The 25,106-nt window shown below is 36.1% G+C and overlaps 1 protein-coding gene and 1 long non-coding RNA gene across 4 annotated transcripts in view; one reads left to right on the top strand and one right to left on the bottom strand.

The window, feature by feature from the left end:
* LOC123798311 (uncharacterized) overlaps positions 1–23,794 on the top strand; it is a 78,744-nt gene extending 54,950 nt beyond the window's left edge. For all 3 annotated transcript variants that reach the window (XR_015724403.1, XR_015724422.1, XR_015724413.1), the window contains one exon: positions 23,317–23,794. This is a non-coding gene — a long non-coding RNA (uncharacterized LOC123798311). The remainder of the gene's footprint in view (positions 1–23,316) is intronic.
* The window catches only part of WDR75 (WD repeat domain 75), a 42,389-nt gene continuing 26,308 nt past the window's right edge, over positions 9,026–25,106 (bottom strand). The window contains exons 9-21 of the mRNA XM_045806310.2: positions 23,788–23,946; positions 22,661–22,720; positions 22,459–22,574; positions 21,189–21,364; positions 19,849–20,006; positions 19,203–19,383; positions 18,270–18,364; positions 17,348–17,443; positions 16,540–16,709; positions 15,956–16,015; positions 13,324–13,470; positions 12,754–12,845; positions 9,026–12,123 (exon numbers count right to left, since the gene is read on the bottom strand). Of these exons, the coding sequence (XP_045662266.2) occupies positions 11,919–12,123; positions 12,754–12,845; positions 13,324–13,470; positions 15,956–16,015; positions 16,540–16,709; positions 17,348–17,443; positions 18,270–18,364; positions 19,203–19,383; positions 19,849–20,006; positions 21,189–21,364; positions 22,459–22,574; positions 22,661–22,720; positions 23,788–23,946 (1,715 nt within the window). The 3' untranslated portion in view covers positions 9,026–11,918. The remainder of the gene's footprint in view (positions 12,124–12,753; positions 12,846–13,323; positions 13,471–15,955; positions 16,016–16,539; positions 16,710–17,347; positions 17,444–18,269; positions 18,365–19,202; positions 19,384–19,848; positions 20,007–21,188; positions 21,365–22,458; positions 22,575–22,660; positions 22,721–23,787; positions 23,947–25,106) is intronic.

The raw sequence follows: 25,106 nt of genomic DNA, 5'->3' as shown, positions 1-25,106 counted from the left end.
ACAATTTACTTAGCACCTTCAGGAAATTTAACACTGATATAATTCTATATCTAAAATTTGTATATATGCAAATTTTCCCAGTGTCCCAAAAATGTCCCCCAAATTAATAGCCTTTTTCTCCCCTCCAATCCAGTATCTAACCAAGGATCACATACTGCATTTAGTTGTTACATCTCTTGCGGTCTCCTTTAATCTATATTAGTTCCCCAGTTTTATTTTCTTTCAAGACTGCCATTTTTGAGTCCAGATCAGCTGTTTTGCAGGATGTCCCTCAATTTGGTCTTGTCTGTTTTCTCATGGTTGAATTTCGGTTAAACATTTTTTGTAGTGGTACCATATAAATGGTACCATAGACAATAAGCTTTACAGTAAGTCACAGTGCACCAAAGTCCTACAATCCTGTTGCTGATTCTACTTGTCATCTTGAATATATTTTTTGTGAAGAACAGATGGGATGTGCTGAGAGCTGATCTAGACCTTCATGACATACATTGGATTCATCTCAAAATTCTACTTCTCTCTGTGCTACATGTAGCTCAGGAATCAGAGGGCTGGCTTCTGTTACTGATAATCAAATCTTTTTCATTCTAGAGTTTGTACTTTCTTTTGTCTTAAAGGAACTGATTTATAAAACAGATACAATATGTTTGGCAATATAAACAAGAATTAACCTCAAGATAGGTTTGAGTCTTGCTGTAATTCATCTTCAAGTGAATGTGAAATCCTTTCACTATTCAAGGCAACACATTTAGTCAGGGTGGCTAAATCTGCCAACTGGTTTGCTTAACATTTATGCAAAAATTTGTATTTTTGTGAAGAGCTTCATCATATGTGATTGTATTTAATGCTCAGGATGATCCTGTGAGGTTGTGAGATGATTGGGGCCTCAGAGAGGAGATCTGGTTGGTCCTAACGTCCAGTGAGACTCACATCTTTGCTTGTTGGGGCTGGTTTGCACCCACACCTACACTACCTTCCCCTCTGCCCAAGAAAGGTTTTTGTATCAGAATTGGCTACTGGAAAGATCAGGTTACCAGAGAAATCAGGTTAATTAGGATCTTTGAATCCACAATTTTTGAGGAAAAACGGCCAGTTCTGACATCTTCTTGCTCACTGAGTTTTCAAACTTTCTTCTGGAACTTACTTTGCTAGATCTAGGTTGACAAGTTGGATATGATACCTGTTAGGATATGTGAATATTTGCATGCCCTTATATTCAAGTCTGTGTCCAAAAAGATTAAGATTGCTTGCAGAAATACATGTGATTTAACAAAAAATAATAAGAAGAAAAAAAGTAAACGCAATTGGGGTCAAAGAAAAAGAATGCCAACAATGAGATTCATACGCAACACAAAGTGTCAGCTGTGAGATTTTGTTTTAAAGGTTGAAGATACCTGAGTGGAAGCATGAAGCTATGCCAAGGGGAAAGGTGAAAGTGAAAATTAAAGATAGAAGAGTTGGGGGTGATGATTGCTGGAGCAAGGTCCCAAGCAGCCTGGAAAGAATGGGATCAAAACCAAGAGGGCAGGAATAAGAATTAGTCACTCATCAACTCAAAGGATGTGCTTGTGGATGACGCACAAGGATGAAGGAGCAATGGTTTTTGTCAGTGTGGAATGGAAAGTAAGCCAACCTCCTCTCCTGGTTGAGAAATGTGGAGAGTGAACAGCAGCCTCAAATATCCAGTAAAGCACTGTATTCTACGATTGGAAAATGCACTCTGTATTCAATTTTCTTTAGCTACCCCTCTGATGACTAAAAGTCATGGACTGTGTTGCCTATGTTGTAGAATATGTAAGTCCTCATTGGTTTCTGGGAGTACTTGGGGCTTGGGAAATAGATTTGATTAGATAGGGCAAAAGTTGTAAACCTACCTTCCCATCATCTTTACCCTGTGGTCTCCTTCATTCAACAAATATAAGTGCCTCTTGTGTGTCATACGGCCTGCTCCCTCATTCCGGTTTTTGCTTTTGCTCATAGTTTCTGAGGAAATTATTGATGAGGAGTTTAATTCTAATCACTTCTCTTGGGTAAAGTTTGCAGAGATTCAGGTCAAGTGCATCTCAAGTCTAAGTAGGTGCAGGATCTTCTTTCCTATTCAGAAATAAAATCTTTTAAGCTGCTTGTTTGCTCTTGTCTCCAGCACCAAAGGAGGCTGTAATTAAGCAGCAAAGCCACACATATTTTTTTGAGTAGGGCTAATAGACTTCTGGGCATGTTGGGGAATCACAACTTGAGAGGCCAAAAACAAAACAAAACACCTTAGAGGACCATCTAACAAAACACAGTCCTTTTATTTTAGAGGTAAAAAATTATATCCTCAAATAAACTTAATACAAACACACACCTAGAAAGAGGCAGAGCTGGAACTAGTAGTCTTCTGACTCCTAGACCAATGGTCTTTCTGGTATAAGGTACTGCTCACCAAATAAAGCTCGACTAGTGGATTCAAATTTCACAACTGCAAACAGGCATTTCTGAGGGAACAAGAAGTTTAATTTTACCTTCCTATGTGAGCTAGAGTACAATATCAATATTTGCATTTAAAGTGATTGTTTTCAGAGCACTTATATTCGTCCTTCCGTTAAAGTAGGCAACCACTGAATAACAAGGATTATCAAAACTCTACACAACAATGGGAGGAACTGGTGCACTTTCATGTCTGATTATTTCATTTTGTGAACTAAGTGCTCTGATCTCCCAAGGAGTTTTCCAAGTTAGAGGTATGTTATGCTTGAAGATAGAAAACTAAGATAGCTATACCTCTACATATTTATATACAGATACTACAAATTTAGTATTTGCAAGACCAAATTCTTGGCATTCTGGGGCAAGGGGTGGGAGTGGTACTGTAATATACCACTGTGGCATCTTAGTTTTGTGGTCACAGAGTATCAGAGCTGGAAGAGATCGTTATTACTTTAATTCTGCAATTTAGAGGAAGGAACTGTGATTCAGAGAATAAGTGGTTTGTTCATGGTTTTTGAAAAGCAAAAGCAATTTGAACAGTTCAGTCATTGATTGCAACTCTCTGGTTGATTCTATTCTACTCACATTAACCCCTCTGTGGTATACTATCAAATCCCAGTTACTTCGATTTTTATTTCTCTCTAATCTCAATGATAAGTAGTCTACCTGGGATCCTAAATCCTTTCTAGGTCTTAGCTTTTACTATTTCATTTAGGACTGTGTGGTGTTACAGAATCTTGACTTTGTTATTGTAAGACAATTTTGCCATTTTCATGGCTTTCAAGAAACAGAGCTAACAGAAGAAAGCACAATTGTCAGAAGTTGTAGTTCAGATAAAACAGCCTCACAGAAAAATCAATGCCATTTATAAGACTTAATTTTAACCAAGCAATTATTTTTAACTTAATAGGTTTCTGTTAAATGCTCATTATAGTCATAGTATAAAGTATAAAGACCCCAAATTATTTAAGACACGTTATTACAACGTATTTTATAATTTCTGTACTGGTTGCTAGGCTATGATAAGGAAAACAAAACAAAGAATATTGCTCCAGCACATTAACACTGAGTTTATTCTAATATGTAGGTGTTTAGTTAGCTTACTTTTCATTAAAAATTTGCATATAACCAAGTGCATAATCTCATTCAATATCTAAATTTTAAATACTTTCCCTTTATTTGGAACATAATAGTACTAGTCAGATAATCAAAACCAAGCATAAGGAGGGAGAGCTTCATTTTACATATGAGGGGGCTAAAGTTCAGCAGATTGAAGGCCTTCAGCCAGGTCACAGCCTCTTGTCTGTGGCTGGGACTGTCTAAATCTGGGCTCTCTATTCTGTTTATCATGATTCCTCCCCAGTTGCAGATGTCCATAAGAATAGAGAGCTCTGACATAATTTGAAATAAAGTTCAAGTGTAAGGATGTCCCTAAAAACAATGGAGATTTGGGTAGTAAGCAATTAAGAGGAGATTTGCAAGTAGCTCCATTAGTGCAATAAACTAAACCATAAACCAGCTAGTTTACCAGTTAGAAACAGGAAGACCGCTAAAAAGAATCCTCCTGGGATCAGAAAAAACATTCAAAGACTGGCCTCAAAAACTAACCTTGCAAAGGGACCTAAATTTAATGGACCAGATTATGGAACAATGAATGCTCCCCATAGTATAAATAATCTAATTCTGTGACTGATTTGTAGGTCTTGTGATTCTTCAAAAAATTAAACACAGACTTACTAAGTAACCCAGTAATTCCTCTCTTAGGTATATACTCAGGAGAAATGAAAATAATAAAAAGGAATGAAGTACTGATTCATAGTACGGCATGAATGCTAAGGGAAAGAAACTAGCCAAAAAAGACCACATATATGATAGGATTCCATTTATATGAAATGCCCATATAAAAAAATCCATAAAGACAGAAAGAAGTATTATGTTTGCCTAGGGTGTGGGGTGGGGTAGGTTGGGAAAAATGGGAAGTGATAGCTAACACACTGAGTTTTGGGGTGATGAAAATAATCTGAAATTGATTGTGGTGATGGTATACAACTCTGTGAATATTCTAAAAAACTACTGAATTGTACATTTTAAATGAGTGAATTGTATAGTGTGTGAGTTATATTTCAATCTTGCTATTATTTAAAAAAGTTGTATAGGCCTTACTCGGATACTGACTCAAACACTGAAAATCTATTTACGGCAATTTTGTTAACATTTGTTGAGATGTGCTCTTATGATTTGTATACTATACTGTTTTGTTTTGAATTGAAGTATAGTTGACACACAATGTTCCGTTAGTTTCAGGTGTACAACATGGTGATGCAACAGCTCTATACAATACCCTGTGCTCACCAGAGGCAATCATCTGCCACCATACAACACTATTACAGTATCATTGATTATACTCCCTATGTGGTAACTTTTATCCTCATGACTAATTCATGCCATAACTGAAAGCCTGTATTTCCCATTCCTCTTCACCAAAGAGGAATTTTGCCCATCCCCCCACCTCCTTCCCTCTGACAACCATTAGTTTATTCTCTGTATGGGTCTGTTTCTGTTTGTTCATTTATATTATTTTTTAGATAACACATGTAAGTGAAATCACATGGTATTTATCTTTGCTTGATTCATTTCACTTAGTATAATACCCTCTATCTCCATCCGTGTCACGAATGCAAGATCTTGTTCTTTTGAATGGCTAATATTCCATTTTCCACACAGACGTGCATTAATGCACACACACACACCCTACATCTTCTTTATCCATTCATCTGTCAATGGATACTTAGGTTGCTCCCATATCTTGGCTATTGTAAATAATGCTACAATAAACATAAGGGTGCAGATATCTTTTCAAATTAGTGTTTTTGTTTTGCTTGGATAAATACCCAGTAGTGAAATTACTCGATCATTTGGCATTTCTACTTTAAATTTTTTTGAGGAAACTCCATACTATTTTCCACAATGCCTGTACCAATTTACATTCCCACTGACAGTGCATAAGGGTTCTTTTCTCTCAACATCCTTGACAGTACTTGTTATTGTCTTTTTCATTTTAGCTGTTGTGATGGGTAATAACTCATTGTGGTTTTGATTTGCATTTCTCAGTTGATTAGTGAGTGATGTTGAGCATCTTTTCATGTGTCTGTCATCTGTAGTCTTCTTTGGAAAAAATGTCTATTCAGGTCCTCTGCCCATTTTTTAATTGGATTGTTTGTTATGGTGTTGAGTTGTGGAAGTTCTTTATATGTTCTGGATATTAAGCCCTTATCAGAGATGTCATTTGTAAATATCTCTCCCATTCAGCAGGTTGCCTTTTTGTTGGTTTCCTTTGCTGTGCAAAAGCTTTTTGTTTTGGTGTAGTCCCAATAGTTCATTTTTGCTTTTGTTTTCCTAGCCTCAGGATACCTATCTAGAAAAACGTTGCTATTGCTGTCAGAGAAATTACTGCCTATGTTTTCTTCTAGGAGTTTTATGGTTTTAAGTCTTACATTTATGTCTTTAATCCATTCTGATTTTTGTGTATGGTATAACTGGTTCAGTTTCATTCTTTTGTATGTAGCTGTCCAGTTTTCCCAGCACCGTTTATTAAAGAGACTGTCTTTTCCCCATTGTATATTCGTACCTCCTTTGTTGTAGATAAGTTGGCCATATAAGCATGAGTTTATTTCTGGGCTCTCTGTTCCATTGATCTATATGTCTTATCTTTGTGCCAGTTCATATTGTTTTATTACAGATTTGTAGCATATCTTGAAATCTGGGAATGTGATGCCTCCATTTGTTCTTCTTTCTCAAAATTGCTTTGGCTATTCAGGGTCTTTTGAATTTCCATATAAATTTTATTATTTGGTCTAGTTTCTGAAAAATGCTGTTGGTATTTTGTAGGGATTGCACTGAATCTATAGATTGCTTTGGGTAGCATGGATATTTTAGTATTAATTCTTCCAATCTGTGAACATGGAATATCTTGCCATTTGTATTGTCTTCAGACTCTTTCCTAAGAGTGTTTTATAGTTTTCAGAGTACAGTTCTTTCATCTTCATAGTTATGTTTATTTCTAGGTATTTTTGATGCAATTGTATATAGGATTTTTTTCAATTTCTCTTTCTGCTATTTTGTTATTGGTGTATAAAAACACAACTGATATGTATGTGTATTAAGTTATGTATCCTGCAATGTTACTAAATTCATTTATTATACCTGATAGTTTTGTATTGGGAGTCTTTAGGTCCTGTGTATAATACTTCATGTCATCTGCAAATAGTGACAGTTTAACTTCTTCCTGACCACTTTGAATACCTTTCCTTTTTCTTGACTCTTTGCTGTGGCTGAGACTTCTAATACTATGTTGAATAAAAGTGGAGTGGACATCTTATTACTGTCTTAGAAAAAAGCTCTCAGTTTTTCACTGGAGTATGTTAGCTGTTTTTCATATATAGCCTTAATTATGTTAGGTATGTTCCCTCTACACCCACTTGTTGTTTTATCATGAATGGATGTTGATTTTTGTCACACTCAACTATTGAGATCTGATTTTTACCCTTCATTTTGATGATGTGGTGCATCATGCTGATTTGTGAATGTAGAAGCTTCCTTGCATCTGCCAAATAATTCCACTTGGTTGTGGTAGATGATACTTTCAATGTATTGTTGAATACAGTTTGCTAATATTTTGTTGAGGATTTTTGCATCTATGTTCATCAGGGATAATGGCCTGTAGTTTTCCTTTTTGTAATGTCTTTGGTTTTGGTATCAGGGTAATACTGGGCTTGTAGAATTTATTTGGAATCTTTCCTTTCTCTTCTATTTTTTGGAATAGTTTTAGAATAGGTATTAACTCTTCTTTAAATGTCTGGTAAAATTCACTGTGAATCCATCTGGTCCTGGACTTTTGTTTTGAGGTAGTTTTTTTTTTTTTTATTTACAAGTTCAATTTTGTTACTAGGAATTGTTTTTCAGATTTGCTATTCCTGATTCAGTTTTGGAAGATTATGTTTCTAGTAATTCATTTCTTCTAGGTTGTCTGGTTTGTTGGCATATAACTTTTTGTAGTAGTCTTTTTTTTTTTAAGATTTTATTTATTTGAGAGAGAGAAAGCATGAGAGAGAGAAAGATCAGGAGCAGGGGGGAGGGGTAAGGGGAGAAGCCAACTCTCCGCTGAGCAGGAAGCCAGATGTGGGGCTCAATCCCAGGACCCTGGGATCACGACCGGAGCCAAAGGCAGATACTTAACCGACTGAGCCACCCAGGAGCCCCATGTAGTAGTCTCTTAAAATCCTTCATTTTTGTGGTATTGGTGGTTGTTATCTTTTATTTCTGATTTTGTGTCATCAATTTTTTTTTTTTTAAAGATTTTATTTTTTTGGCAGAGAGACAGGCAGGGGGAGTGGGAGAGGAAGAAACAGGCTCCCAGCAGAAGGGCCTGATGTGGGGCTCGATCCCAGAACGCCGGGATTATGCCCTGAGCCAAAGGCAGATGCTTAAAGCCAGGTGCCCCTGAAGTTTCATCAATTTTATCTTTTAAAAGAAACAGCTCTTGGTTTGATTATTTGCTACTTTGTATTTCATTTATTTCTGTTCTGATCTTTATTTTTTCCTGCCCACTATATTAGGCTTTGGTTTTTTGTTGTTGTTCCTTTAGGCATAAGGTTAGATTGTTTGAGATGTTTGTTTCTTGAGGTAGGCCTGGATTGCTATAAATTTTCCTTAGAACTGTTTTCACTGTGTCCCAAGGATTTTGGACAGTTATTTTCATTTTCCTCCACATTTTTAATTTCTTCATTATTCCATTGGTTGTTTAGTAGCATGGTGTTTAGCCTCCATGTTTTTTTTTTCCTTTCTTGTGATTCTTAGTTTCTTACCATAGTGGTTAGAAAAGATGTTATGAATTCAGTCTTAAATTTAGTAACACTTGTTTTGTGCCCTAACATGTGATCCATCCTGGAGAATGTTCCATGTGCACTTGAAAATACATGTTTTCATGTTTTTGGATGGTATGTTCTGTACATATCTGTTAAGTCCATTTGGTCTCGTGTTGTTCAAAGACCGTTTCCTTACCCATTTTCTGCCTGGGTGATCTGTCCATTGATGTGAGTGGGGTGTTAAAATTCTCTACTGTTCTTTTACTACTATCAATTTCTCCATTTATGTCTGTTAATAGTTGCTTTATATACTTAGTTGCTCTAATATCGGTGCATAGAGATTTGCAATTGTTTTATCTTTTTTTTTAAATCATTAGTTAATGCCCTTGTCTCTTGTTATAGTCTTTGTTTTCAAGTGTATTTTGTCTAATATATTGTTACTCTTTTCCCTTCACTTCCATTTGCATTAAATATTTTTCTATCCATTCATCAGTGTGTATCTTTAGGTCTGAACTCTCTTATAGGCAGCACATAAATATATCTTTATTTTCCCCACCACCCTATGTCTTTGGATTGAAGCATTTAGACCATTTAAAGTAATTATTAATAGGTATGTACTTACTGCTATTGCTATTTTCTGGTTTTCTTAGCCCTTCTCTGTTCCTTTCTGCTCTTGCTTGCTCTCCTTGTGATTTTTTTTTTTTTAGTATTATGCTTGGCTTTTTATTTTTTTGTACCTATTATAGGTTTTGGGTTTGTGGCTACCATGAGGTTCATCTATAACAGTCTTAGAATGTTATAGATCAACTTAAGTCTATAGTATCAACTTAGTCTGTATTGTTGATAATCACTTAAGTTTGAACACATTCTAAAAACTTTATTCCATGTTTTATGTATAAATATTTTCTATCTTTATTCATAATTTTCCTATTTCTAATTATGCTTTTTTTAAAGATGTTCCTTTAATATTTCTTAAAAGTCCTGTTTAGTGGTGATGAATTCCTTTAATTTTTATTTATCTGGGAAACTATTTCTCCTTCTGAATGATAATCTTGCTAGGTGGAGCATCCTTGGTTGTAGGTTTTTTCCCTTCAGCACTTTCAATAGGTCATGTTACTCCCTTCTGACCAGCAGTTTCTACTGAAAAATCAGCTGAACGCCTTATGGGGTTTCCCTTGTACATAACTATATGCTTCTCTCACTGCTTTTAAAATTTTCTGTCTTTAATTTTTGACATTTTATCTTTTTATTTTTTAAAAGATTTTATTTATTTATTCGACAGAGATAGAGACAGCCAGCGAGAGAGGGAACACAAGCAGGGGGAGTGGGAGAGGAAGAAGCAGGCTCATAGCGGAGGAGCCTGATGTGGGGCTCGATCCCATAACGCTAGGATCATGCCCTGAGCCGAAGGCAGATGCTTAAGCACTGTGCCACCCAGGCGCCCCAATCTTTGACATTTTAATTATGTGTCTTGGTGTGGACCTCCTTGGGTTCCTTTTGTTTGGAACTCTTTGTGCTTCCTGAACCTGGGTGTCTTCCTTCTTCAGGTCAGGGAAGTTTTCAGCTATTCTCTCTTCAAATAAGTTTTCTGTCTGAAACTCTCTCTTTTGGGTCCCCCTATATGTGAATGTTTGTTGGCCTGATGTTATCCAACATATTTCTTACCCAATCCTCATTTTTTTTTTTTTTTTTGCTGCTCAGCTTGTGTCCTTTCCATTAGCTTGTCTTCCAGATCACCGAATCTCTAATCTGTTGATTCCCTCTAGTTTATTTTTCACGTTATTGCATTCAACTCTAATTGGTTTTCTGTATTTTCTCTTTATTGAAAAGTTATTTTACTCTTCTCTCCAGTCTGGTGAGCATCTTTATGATCATTACTTCGAATTCTATCAGGCATATTGCCTATCACCATTTCATTTAGTTCTCTGAGGTTTTGTCTTGTTCATTTGGAGCATATTTCTGTCTCATTTTGCTTGACTGTGTGTTTCTATATATTAAGTGGATCAGCTACTTAAACTTGAAGGAATGGTCTTGTGTATGGTCATCTTCTGTATAAACTGTGTATGTCTGCTGACTTTGGCTGGCTGGCGCTATGGCTAGCACAGGCTGGAGATCCCAGTGAACTCTGCTGGTGCTGTTCTGGTGGGATGTTTGGGCATGGAATATTCCAGGGTGCCTTGCACTCGTGACACCTTGGCAAGATGCCTGGAACCACAGTGAGGACTGAACAGAAGTATCCAGTGTATACCACACTGGGGCCACTTTGGTGGGATGGCTGGGGCTGGTATGGGCTAGGGGCTCATGGAAGTGGTAGGCTGGTTAGGGTGTCCTAACCTTGTTCCCATCCCTGCTATCAAATATGGAGAGAGAACACGGAGAGGCACTCACCCGGCCCTCCAACTTGGAGAAAGTTCCAGCAGCTTTCCCACCGGTTGGCAAAGTTCTAGGGCTGAATACTTACATTCTAGTTGCACTTTTAAACCATGGCTTTTTTTCCTGTGACCCGGGGCAGACAAAACTGCTTGCATGTGATTCCTCAGTATTATCCCACCCCAGTGCAGTCTGCAGTGCTGGGGTAAGTGTTCTCTTCTTCATTACTGTGTCTCTCTCGCTGTCCTGTATGTAGTCTATCTTTGGTTGTGCAGAAGCTGTTCAGTCAGCCCTCAGTTCTTCTGAGGAAGTGCTCCAGAAATAGTATAGATTTGGTGTGTCCATGGAGGAGGTGAGTTCAGGGTCTTCCTATGTCACTACATTGGACTGTAAAGTTGTATACTTTACTGTTTTTGTGTTAAATTGACATTAAAAAGTTTAGAATAGGAAAACTCCAAATGCTAAATGGTTAAAAAGTAGTCACCTCAGTACTTAAATATAATACAGAGACTTGGATTCTATTCTACTAGCAATTGGACTTTGGTTAAAAAGTAGTTGTTCTTTGATTCAGTATACATTGTTAGTGTTATGGCTAAGTAATATCAGCTCTTATATCCTCCAAGGCTTTCCTAAATAAGTTATATTTATAAGTAGATAAACCCTTATCTGAAATGCCTGGGGCCAAATGATTTGAATTCAGAATTTTTCAGATTTTAGGCAGCCCACATTATTTAATATAATATGGGGCCCTGTGGAACACCACATAATCAAATTATTTCTCTAAATTTCTCTGAGAAATAAACACACTAAGAGGTACAAAGCAGGACTACAGAAAACACCACATCTGTTCAGGTCCTATTGGCCACCAAATAAATTTTGCTGTTAAACTTAACAGTATCATCAACAAAAACTTTTTGATTTTCAAAACTTTGTATCTCCAAATTGCAGATAAGGGGACATATGCTGTAATCACTTGTGAAGAAAATAGCTATTTCTAAGGCTGATGTAACTCAAAATAAAAATGAGATGGCATGTATATGACTGCACCCAGTAACTCTAAAGCATGATGCAAACACAGCCTTGAATTGTCAATTATTTAAAAAGTAAAGCCTATTCATATTTAATATTTTAAGGAGAGATAACATTAAAGTAGATGTTTTTGGAGTATCAATATATAAAAAAATACAAAGTGCAAGAACCTTCCATCTCCAGGGATCAAAGAACAGTTATCCAGCTGTAGTCTACTTTCCTGAATTTTCTTAGTTCTTTCTCTTCAGATTTTGACAACTGATGTATAATGTCTTCTCCCAAATCTGTGTCGTTTGTATCCTGGGTCTTTTCAGTAAAATCATTTTCTACATCTGAATCATCACTTTCTTTTTCTTCTTCCATATCTACGTCTTCAGGGATTTCTTCACAACTTTCATAACAGAATAAAATATAAAATATAAACAATTAAAAAATGTTTCTAAATAACTTAGTTCTAATTTAAGACACCTATGTAGAACTATAACCATACAGGGAAAGTAAATGAAAAATCTTGTTACTGAATGCACTTCAAAAATGGGTTATTATAGGAGAATTTACAAAGTATAATTTTTAATTATATATCAAATCCTTTAGCCATACACATGAGATCGATAATTATTTTCAATGTATTTTATTCACTTGGCTTAATAGTCCTATATCCTTTAACTGCATATTAAGGCTTAAAGAGAAATACAGTTGACCTTTAACAACATGGATTTGGACTGCACCTATCCACTTACACATGGATTTTTTTTGATACAATACTGTAAAGATATTTTCTCTTCTGTATGATTTTCTTAATTTCTCTAGCATACTCTAAGAAAACTAGTATGTTATGTATATCATATACTGTAAAGTTTTATGGGAGTCAAAATTTACATGTGAATTTTCGATGCAGGGGGTTGGTGCCCCTACTCCACATATTGTTGAAGGGTCACAGTGAAAGAATATTCTGAGGAAGGGTAACAAACTATCCTGTTTCCTAAAACAATATCTGAACATATTTTAAAAACTGCTTTACCTCTTTGTCTCCTTAGACAGCAACAATGAATTTACAAACTTGGAGCACAGGAAAGCAGCAGACGGCAATACATGGGCTGGAGTATGAAGAAGCTAGAGTAAAAAAAAAAAAGAAAAAAGAAAAATGGGCTTCATTTAAAAAGATTTAATGCCACCAACCAAATGCAACAACTTTTCTCCACATTAAAACCAAACCAAAAAAAATTTATGCCAGCCTTCTGACAATTATGCAAACAATCATCCCTCTCCTCATGTCAGTTCAGACCACAGTAATCTGGACTCCTAAATTTATGTTATTTGGTTTGGGTATTAGAACTGCACAGTATACAAATAACTATTCAAAAGTTATCTGTTACAAGGGCGCCTAGGTGGCTCAGTCTTAAGTGTCTGACTTGATTTTGGCTCAGGTCCTGATCTCAGGGTGGTGGGATGGAGCCCCACGTCAGGATGTTGAGAGATTCTCTCTCTCCAATAAATAAACCTTAGAAAAAAAGTTATATTACAAATTGTATAAACTCTAACTTAAGGTGCTTTAATGTATTTAACCTGTTTCATGATGTGAATTACTTACCTCGCTAATTGCAGGTATATTTTCTGTTAAGGGTAGCTGTACTAGTTCACTCTCCAAAGCCTCATTTATTTTTTCATCCTGCTGTTCCCTGTGCTTTCCCAATATGAAATAAAATGGTGTTGTTGGAAGACTTTCTTCTGCTAGTAGCTATAAGATTTAAGACAAAGGGAAATTTCTTCAATAAAAAGTATTGCAGTCATAAAATATCAGGGATGAAAGGAATTTTAAAAATTATCTAGTATGATTCTTTCACTTTACAGGTAGAGCAACTGAGGTCTAGCAGCCCACTTATTAGGGGAAAAGCTAATGGTGGACACTTAGATAGAACAAATACACACTACTGCATCTCCCCCAATGACGAATGACAGCAAATGGGTTTTCAAAAGGACATACACCCCACAGTGAGAAAGAAAATGGGTAAGTAAGATGTTGGAAGGTGGAAAAGCAAGTTCAAGGGTAGTAGGTAACTTAGTAGACATGAGAAAGAATTCTGAGCTGGCTGGGGGGAAAGCCAAGAAACATCCCAATTTATATTGCTGAATCCTGCAAATGCCCAGGAATTGGTACTAATAGTAACAATACCTCAGAAAAAGGCTAACAATAACTGGACAGCCCGGTTGAAAGTACAGTTAGAGCGCGTTCAGATTCCTAGATCTCCTTCTGAGCCCCAAGAGAGGGCTGGAAGTACATTCTTTGGAGAGTGGAACAAAGGTGTGTTTTTAAACTGAACTGCCTGGTGGGGTTGGTGGCAGTGTCTTCACAACTGAAGGCAGCTGTACTTCATAGAGGGTGCTTCCAGGTTGCTATCCTCCAGGCAAGAATTTAGAAGAATTTTATCTGGGCAATCTGACTAGCCTAAGACAAAAGACCTAAAAATAATGACTTTCTCAAAAACAGCCAAATGGTAGAGGCCAGCAAATTCCACCTAGGCAGAGACCTTCCAAATGGCTTTTTTGATCACTTTTAAATAAAAGCAGATAGCCAAAAATCATCAGACTCTGATGAAAACCTATGACATGAAAGAGACCAAAACAGATGGAAAATAAAATGATGGAAATGGTACTATGCAAAACAGGAAAAAGCAGATTAGATGATAAAGATGAAACAATCTTCCAGAAAACAGAAAGAAAACAGATGATGGTCCAGCACTAAATAACAAGTGTTCCAGAAAAAGAACAGAGAAAATGAAGGCAAAGAAGTAATTCTTTGTCATTTCTTGGATTAAAACTCTCCAAAGGGCTCCAATATTACTCAGAGGAAAAGACAAATTCTATTTTATTCACAAGGCCTATTTTGCCTGGCCTACATAAAATGGCAAATTGCACCTCACACCCTTTTCCTCTATTCCTCCACCCATAATTCTTACCAATTCTAAAGTACTACATATTTCACTTATTTAATGCTTGTTTTATCTTCCTGCTAGACTGTAAACACTAAGTTTAGAGACTTGACTGTTTTGCTCACTGGTGTATTCCAAGCACCTACAACAGCCCCTGGCCTATTGATGTTCAACAAAAAATTGTTGAACAAATTCAAGTGAGTTTTCAGAGGAAAATAAAGCTAGTTTACAGATCAAGGAACAGGAATAAGAATGGCATTAGACTTCTACTAACACCCAAAGCTATAGAATAGGACAATACCTTCAAACTTCTATGAGAAAATGATTTTCAACCTATAACTTTGTAACTCAACCAACCAACCAGGTGGGAGAGAACAGAAACATTTCCAAACATACAAGGTCTTAAATGTGCCTCCCATGCACTAACAGAATGTGCTTCGCCAAAGCGAGGAAGAGACCGAAGCAAGGGGAAAGCTGGAGGTGACGTGATTCCCCAAGTGATGGCGAATGTAGATCCTAGGACTACTGTGCAGCAGGTATTCACAGAGCAATCGGTCTACAATGATGCAAGTCAGAGGCTCTTGGAAATACTCCTTCAAGACTTAAAAGAATACCTAATGTATCTGAAATACTGACAGAAGATTTATACAATTTGAGTTTGCAGGTGAATTAGATGAGAAGTAAATAGAAAGGTATGCAAGTAAGAAGGCGGCAATCATTAACTCCAGAGAAAACAGAGCTGCAAATAAAAGAAAAACAATCTGTCTGGTTACTACATGAGTCAGCTATGAATTGTGTTCACACGGTTATAATGAATACTGACCTGACTGTATGAGAAAACGGGGGAACAGGAAAGGTGTGTGTGTTATGTACATGGGGGAAGTGGTGGTGTGAAAAAGAGTAACAACTTGAATAGATCAGTAAACAGACAAAAGCTAAATCTGAAAAATCCAGAATTAGCAATATAAACATGTTTCTTAGAGATAGGAAGGCAAATAAAAACTCCAGCTAAAATAGTTGAGAATGATCATCTTTGTGGGTAATAGCAGTGGTGTTAGTTTTCCTGAAAGTCTTGTTATAAGTATTTGACTCCTAAAATCACAAGCATATATCTTTGATATTACAAATTATATTTTAGAAGAGTAAATATAACCTCAAAGAAGTAGCTTTTAAGTGTATGTTTAATTCCATGTTAGGGCAGGTGGAACATTTTTCTCATAGCTGAATTCAACCAGATAAGGTTATCTCTGTAGGGAGGCAATGCAGTCTGCACCATGAGTGGGTAAAACATACCTGTTTGCTTGTTGGTGTGAGTTTCTCTTCTGGAGACTTTGTACTGAATGTCAATAAACTCTGAAAAGAGAGATTAATGACATAAAATCTAAATAAAAATGTTATAGTTAAAAAAATGAGGTCAATTTTTCATCTTGATATATTTATCTGCCCAAAGAAAAGTAACAGAAAACTTAAAATGTATTTAGTAACTGCTGTGACAGTTACAAGATTATTCTGAACTGGTAATGAAATATATTCAACTGATGGATCAAACTGAAGCCATTTTTTATTATGGCAAATCAAACATTAAATTAAAAAAAGCTATCAACCACACTAAAAAAAAGTACCACTTAATGTATTTTATTTTTTTCTGTCATGGAGATAATGCAAACAATACCTAAAGAGCCTCAAAGCTGTGGGTAAATTTGTGCTAATACACTTAACACTAGTAATACTGTTTTACTGAGCATATTAGATTACTTCTTTTAGGAAGTAATCCTTTAATATCACTGTTCCACTTTTTATGGGCTATTACTTTCAAATATTAAATCAACTGAAAATTACATATAAAAGTGGTTGCCTTTTTGAAGTGGGATGGTTACCTGTGACTTTGTTAGGAAGTAAAACTGGGATCTGTTCAGCCACTGGTAAGCTTCAGAGGTGAATGATTCAGGCACATCTCGTGGAACAAACACTCCCCACTGGACTTCCTCTCTGGAGATATTCTTTTGAATATACAATGGTCTTGGCTCACTAGGTTTAAATACAAACACTAGAGGGAAAAAACAAACAGATCATAACATTTTGCCTGCAAAGGTTAGTTCCAGCCTCAGGCTGACAGACCACACTAATTCTGGGACTTACCCCACTGAGTAAATGGTCCAAGTCATGATTATTTTAGGCTTTGATTCAATAAATATCTACTGGATGCCTGCTATGTGCCAAGCAGTTAGGAATGAGGGCTATGAAGAAGAAAAAGAGGAAGAATCCCTGCTCCAGAGATCAGGGTGGCCCTACTGCAGCAGACAGACACCAAAATATTATTGCACTCTTTTGTCTTAAGTACTGGAACAGAGATCTGTAGAAAGTGCTTCAAGAACACAGAGGAAGAATGATTAAAGCTTCTTAAAATGCTTCAGAGGGGCAAAATCTCTCTTGGGACATTCTGAATGTGGAGTGGGATTGCATGGTGAAAAATGAGGGATGTACTGGAGCTCTCCTAGAAGTCAGTATGAATGCATGCAGAACAAGATGTCAGAGTAAGAACTCGAGAGGACAGTACCTCAGGAAAAATGACCTAAAATAAACATTTGATTTAAAGGCAGTTTGACGCACATTATATTGAAGATGTTAAAAAGAAAATTTTTGTAACAGATCTCCTCTTATTATCAAACTGTGGTCTGTACTTACAGTCTGAACCCACTGAAGACTGAGAGATTGCAGCAATATTCTCTGAATGAGGATCAGGTTCCATAACTCTAACGTTTAATTTTGCACTCCATTCCACTGGGGGGAAAAAGAGCAATTCACTTCTAGAGAGAGATTTACCAAAAGCTTTTTAAGTTTATTTAAAGTAGGCACTCAATTTTTACTGGCATAATCAATTCTCTTATTCTTAGGAAGGGGGATATTTCACTTCCAAATAACACACGGAGACAAACTGAAAATGTCTGTGGAAGGCAGCACTAAAGCGAGGGGCAGGAAACAGAAAAACCAAGTACTCCTCCCACATACTATGAAATGGTTATTATTTCAGTGCAACTACTGTCTGGTGCTTTTCCGCAGCTGCTGAACATGGGCAAAATGTTAACCAGAATCACTGTAGAGAATATATACAGAGAAAGTATCATACATGTTCATTACTAAGCAACCACCATGCCTTCCAAACATACTCAAATGCGTAAAATGACAATAAGTAAAATGAGTAAAAACGAAGTCCACATTTGTTAGGAGGCTTGTGAAAGGAGACACTCAAATTTAAAGCTGCCACATATGCTGCATGCTAATGCAGGTTACAGATTAGCAGAAATATTCCTCAGGTTGTTATGAGATTAAGGAACATGGAGGGCAACAGAAAGTTATACATTGTGGAGAGAGGCAAGGATAATGGAAGTCAATTTATGGCCAATTAGGCAGATTACAAATAATGTGCATTTCTTAGAGGCTCAGCACTCCAAATTTTGGTGGTATAATGTGATGTGTGAAATATTTATATGTACTCTCTGGATAGAGACATGAAGATATGATCCAGAAGTCCTAAAATGCCAAAGTTTAATGGCCATTTAACATATGCTTTGCCAAGTCACTTTATAGTAAAAAAAAAATACCTTACGTGCACAACTGAGCAGATTCCAACAGCAAAGAATGCCATTCTCAGTAGCACCAAGAAGATACTTTGAACAAGTCAATCTCCCAAAGCAAAGATGCCTACATTAAAACCATAAGAAGTTAACCGTCAGTTCCAGCACGCTGAGTTTTGGACTGCAGACTTCTAATATAGTCTTATGCAATGCAGATTTTTAGAAAGACACATATATTTTTGTTCACAATTATCCTGCAGAGAGAAGGGACTAAGGAGAGCAAAAGGAAAGGTTTATTTAACTTTATTCTTTACAAAAATAGGTTTGATGACCAATTCTTTTCTCTAATATGCTGTGCAGTATAATTTAATGAAACACGTATGTGAAATGTACAAAGTCACTTAACAAAACCCCTTTTTATGCTCATTTAACCTATAAGAAAATTTGCAATATAAATTCTGAAGAATTTTTACACAGCAAATTCAGAATCAGGTATGTTGGGAATTAAAAAATATCTCGTTAGCCTTCTGCCATCCTGTCCTCAAATGTCAGCTGCCTGAAATAAAGTGGCAGATGTTGCTGTTTTTTCTTTTGCCCTTTTTGAATACAACAAGGTTTGAGCATGACACTGTTTTTATGGGAAAACAGAAGATAAGCATTGTTTGGATCCACTGAGGCTTATTAGCGTCTATTTTTAGGTAGCACAACCATGAAACATATTATGAAGAAAAAAGAAATCTGTAGGTCAAGAGTTAAACGTTAATCCTCATTTCAGAAATGGGTAAAACCATAGCAAATGGTTCACACACCCAAAATTTTTAGCTTCCTACCATTTTGGTTTGCTGCTGACCCCCACTGACCCACTGACTACCTTTAAAGGAAACATAAATTACTACTAAAGTTTATATGGAAAGACTCATTTAAATTAAAAACAAACAGTATGACATACCCCCCAGATTATTTACCTTATATTTCCAGCTCGTTGACAAAATGTACATTTAAGTTCCCACGTCTCTGAATCCCATATTGTAACTATTTCCTCAAAACCAACTGCTAGTAGAGAGCCATCTTCAGAGAAACAACAGTTAGTTGCTTGGTATTTGTGATAACTACCCACAAAGTCACAGGTCCAGCCAACAGCTTTTTCTGTGGAAACATAGATCACATAGTTCGGAAATGGAATAAATGCTAGATAACACTTTAGTGTAATTATAAGCAGTAAGGATTACAGAAGCAGCACAAAAACCCTGCTCCTTGAAACTTGAGTTAGAAAGGCTCCAGAGAGCAGGGACTGGTTTAAAATATATGCCCTTTCCTGGAAATCTTGACCTCCCTCTAGTGGAACAGTGAAAGAACTGCCTTTTTTTTTTTTTTTTTTTAAAACACTGTATCCTCACAGAAATAATCAGCACATGATCAATCAAGAATGTCATGAAAAAGTACAGATTTTGGGGAAAAGGTATATAAAATGTAATCTCTTAAATCTTTCAAAATTAGGCAATAATCCACAGAAGTTAAATAAGGTAGAACATGTCCTCCCAGAATGGATACAATTCATGAAAGAGATCAATTCTTAAAATTATGCAGACATACCATATTTAATTAACTTACTGTATATATCAGAATCATCTGTTAATATCCACACTTTGAAGTGACCATCTTTACTAGCTGTAACCAAGGTGGGGTTTTCAAGTTTTTCTGCATTACAGAAACAGAGAGCTGTGATGTGGTCTTCATGTGGCATGTTAACCTTTGTATTAAGAACAAACCTAACAGAAAAGAAATCATCAATTTATTCTTACATCAGAACAATGATGATATGAGTACAAGAATTTTTTACTGTACATTTTACAACAGCATCTTTAAGAAAGGGTAATAGATACATTATCATCTAGAATGACAATAATTGAGCGTTCAATCTCTTAATAGCCACAGGATATAGAGTTCTAACACATTATCTCTGTCTTTGTGTAACTTATACAATATAGAGATCACTATGTATACCGTCAACTTGTAAAAATGAATATAAAATAGGAGTCATCACAGAATGATACATGAAAGCCTACCATACTAAACTCTGTAAGGAAAAGGTACAGAACTCAGATCACTATCTACCTTCAAAAATAAGCAAAAAAATGGAATGGCCGTGAAAGCCCCTACTTGTGGCAAGAAGATACAGAAAACTACCTCTTCAAACTGTCCTGGTTAGTATTTAATATTTACGGTCATCCGAACTACCTCTCAAAGCTTGTTTCCAGCTTGACAGGGTGCTGCTACAAATGCAAGATAACCTATGCTAGCACGGTGTTCTTAAAAGAACACTGGGGCAAGACTGTGCTGTGATTTTTTAAAAAATCCATACTACAATAAGAGTGACTAACGATAAACTATTAATCCCTCTGGGACTGCTTCCTCAACCTGTAAAATGTGGAAAAGAAGTTTATCTTACAGTATTTCTGTGAAGATTGGTAGGACAATTGGCACAAAGGCACTAAGCCTAGCTCTTGGCACGCAGCAGGGACTTGATAAACGGCTACTATAATCACGGTCTGAGAAACTAGTGAACTCCCAATCTAATCAAACATACCTGCTACACTACAATATACCCCTGCTGCCTCCCACTGCCACTTTCCTCAAAGGTAGTATTAATGTGAACAGAGGAGCAAAGGGACTAAGAAATTTGGATTCTAACTCTGGCTTTGCTTGCAATTAGGTCTGATGTCCTTCGGGTTCGGGGGTCACTTTCCCATGTTTCCTCATTTATGCACGGAGATGACATTACACTTCTCAGAGAAGAAAGCTGAAAGGCTTTATTAGGAGAGTAACATCTCCCTCATTTCTCTAAATCTAAAATTTATCAAAATGAAACATTTTAAAGACAAATGAAACCATGAAATACAAAGTCACATATTTTCTACTCTGAAATTAAAAAGCCATATAGGTTGTATTACCCTTGTGTTTTCTTATTATACATCCACAGTTTCATTTGCAATTCAAGCTCTGTTTCCTTTTCTTGTCGTTGTTCCACTGTTGCAAGCCAGTTACCATAGCAGCCAAATGCAGCCTTTGTTAGCTCGATTTGGATCAGACCATAATCATTGATATATTCTTGTTGTATTATATCTAACTGATGGGTTAAAAAAAATCCAAAATTAATGTAAATACATCAATGTAAATACATAAACATTAAAGTTTTCAAGGAATGGTAACTAACTACACAGAGAATTTCTAAAATCTATAGCAATAGGTTTTCAGATAAAGGAAAAAACGAACTATTACTTATGAATATCAAAACTGCCATTAGAAAAGCACATTATATAGCACCCATTCAGTGGCAATTATTCTTTAATGACCTTTAATTTTAGTGATGACTGACATATGTACATGATGCAATAGAACCTTTAATTGATAGTAATGCTTTTCTCCCTTGTTTTTATGAACAAAGAGCTTTACGTAAAATCTCAAGGTTAAATTCCACATCACTAAAAACAAGAAGAGGAAAAATAAAATCTACAATTTTTAAGTGGTGAAGATAGCAATGTTATAAGTAGACAATTTTATTTATGCATGTTTCTTTTATCCCATTCCCCTGTCTATGTACCAAACATATATTGAGTAACTATTATTTCCAGGCACTGTACTGGAAATGTACAAAGAAATACATTTCCTTTCTTTGGGAGGTTTAAACACAAGGGAAAGAGAGAGATCAAGTCTACAGCTGCTATGACAGAAATTAATAAAGGGTATTGTGGGGCACAAAGGAGGAAGTCTGGATTGATAAGGAGCACCCCTCTTTACAATGAAAATTTTATCACTGGTATGTACACATGACAACACTTTACCACAAAAGAGACATGTTTGTATTTACAGTCCTTATATTCTTATCTCCCTATTCTTGTAACTCAAAGGCACAGACATGTGACAGCTAATTAGAGTGCAGTCTGAAACATAATTATTTAATGTTTAAATTAAATTAAATTAAATTTAACTCCAGAGCCAGCACAGGAGTGCCAACTGACTTACATGTAGACTTAATTTGCAACTGGCCTTATTAGAATTATGCTGTAAACAACTAAGTAACCATAGATTGTTTGCTTGAACATCATCAATACTAAGGCACAGGATCTTGTTTTAGAAGCTACTAAGTAAGTTACTTAACCCTGGTGGTGCTGTTGGGAACTTTCATTAGTTTTAAGGCTAGTTAATGGACCAAAATCTTACATTGTATAACTGCTTATCATGCTGCAGAGAATAAAACTGCAAATGGCCAGGTTTTCCATTCAAAACCAAAGCTTTAGTTCTGGGGTCAATCATCAAACCGGTAAAGATATTGCTGTCTGCAAAAGAAGTGACAATATTAAAATCTTACAAATATTCACTTTTAAATTGTGCATGATTACAGATCCACTGGGTTTCGTAATACCTTTCACTAGACCTTGAATTACAGCGGATGCCTCAAGGTTTCGGTGAATTATTATTATCTCTGTGGGTAAAAAAAAAAACAAAAAAAACCCCATAAATAAGTCAGAACTTCAAGGTCAAAAAAAATCAACTGAATTTATGTCATTCTAAAATACACCAGAATACGGAACAACTTAGTAAGTTCAGTTTACTCAGTATTATTAGAAATCAGGAATAAAAAAAGAGAAAATCAGGAATATATTTTGTGATTTAGCTAAAAAACTGGGGCTGGGGAGGAGGGGTTATTTGTGGAGGCTTTAAGGTTTATCAGTAGTGCCTATGAATATATATATATATATATATATATATTTTTTTTTTTAAGATTTTATTTATTTATTCGACAGAGATAGAGACAGCCAGCGAGAGAGGGAACACAAGCAGGGGGAGTGGGAGAGGAAGAAGCAGGCTCATAGTGGAGGAGCCTAATGTGGGGCTCGATCCCAGAACGCCGCGATCACGCCCTGAGCTGAAGGCAGATGCTCAACTGCTGTGCCACCCAGGCGCCCCTGAATATATTTTAAGTGTTAATTCAGAAACTTATATACCCTACAAGAGACAGTTTACTTTAAAATGAGTCATTGCACTAATGGATTGCTCACAGTTATGTTTTTTTTGAAGGGAAAGGAGACAATGGGCTCAGAAATCTACATTTAGGCTGAGAAGTAACAGAATAAGCAAGAAGTTTTGGACGTATACAAGACTGCCTCTGTTCCTGTCAGAACCCATGGGACCCCCACGCTGAGAGTGTAGCTACATCAAGAGTTCTTTTGAAAATATCATTACATTTGTGAAGGCACAAATGCCCACTTCAAAAACCCTCCCTCTATTATTCCCACATCCCACATGTAAAGGTTTTGAAATGGAAGTGGTACAACAAGAACCAAATATACTTAGCCCTACATTTTTATAAAAACACTCCTGAAAATGTTGGATTTGGTGGCATGTAGCGTCAAAAAAGAAATGCAGAAAAGAGGAAGAACGGAAGAAAAAAATGTTCATTAAATCTTACACTCCTCTTAGTTTTAGGTCTCTTTTTTTTCCATTCCATAGTTGTACAATTCTGTCTCCTCACAACAAAATCGGACTTACTGTTATCAGAGTGAGAAGTACAGAACAAATCCCCTGCTGGCGAGACTGAGATATGTTCAATAGTAGCTCCCAAACGGGGGAGGAATTCCTTATTCTTCTCTGTTGCATCACGCCACTCTACAAGGACAGATTCACGACCACCACTCAGCAGACTGGTGCCTTCTCATCCATCCACAGAAATGAAAAGGACAGTATTTGGGGGGAAAAATAGAAAAATATAATTAACACAAAATTTTCCTACCATGTTAGAGATACAAAGTATTTTCAAAAATATGCAAACCAGCATCTTCCTATCTTTTAATAAACTTAAGACAACACTTAACTGTCATTGATTCTGGGATTTTCCTTTCCAACAATATCTAACTAGTTTGTTGTTGACCAACTCTTATGCCAATAATAGAAAAACTGAATGAAACAAACATCCTGTAGGACCAGATGGCTTCAAAGACAAATTTTTCCAAACATTTAAGAAATGAACCAATTTTATACTCTTCCAAGTAACAACAACAAAAACACTTCCCAGCTTGTTTACAAGAACAGCATAATCCTTTACCAACCTAATAAATTATAAGAAAGTTATAAGCCGATTTCATGATGGATGAAAATTCCCAAAGTATCAGCAAGCTGAATCCAAGGATATATTAAGAGGATAACATATTGCAGAGCTGAGTTTATTGTAAAATGTGAGGTTAACACTTGAAAAGTTAAGTGTAATTAATTCCATTTATATAATAAAGGGAATAATCATATGAGTATCTTAATAGATGTAGAAAAATGATAGAATTCTACAAACATGATAAAAATTCTCAGTAACTTAGGAATTCATCTTTAAAATTTCATCAAGGATACCTAGAGAAAATCTACAGCAAACATTTTAAATGGTAAAATACTGAAAACTTTCCCTGTGACTGGGAACACTATTCCCACTTTTATTCAGCATTAACTGGAGGTCCTAATACACTGACATGAGACAAGAAGGGACTAAGGATTAGAAAGAACTAATTACTTCAGTGCTTACCCACAGTGTAACTGGGTGCAAAGCATAGCCAAAATTGTTTATATTGTTCATATTTGCCTGAACTTATAACCAGTTCTCAAAGCAACTATAATTTGTAGCTCATTTACACAGACAACTAATTTCTTCTTCTATTATCTTACACCTATAGAGGATCAATGCTGATATTTTACTGACAATACTGTACTATATATTTTTTAAATTTTATTATTTATTTGAGAGCGCATATACACACACAAGAGCAGGTGGAGGGACAGAGGGAGAGAAAATTTCAAGCAGACCCTGTGCCCCAGTGCGGAGGACA

This window comes from Ursus americanus, chromosome 1 (assembly GCF_024610735.1).
Source record: "Ursus americanus isolate L20-20 chromosome 1, mUrsAme1.1.p, whole genome shotgun sequence".
Classification (NCBI taxonomy): domain Eukaryota; kingdom Metazoa; phylum Chordata; class Mammalia; order Carnivora; family Ursidae; genus Ursus; species Ursus americanus.
This window is presented reverse-complemented; position numbering and strand designations above follow the sequence as displayed.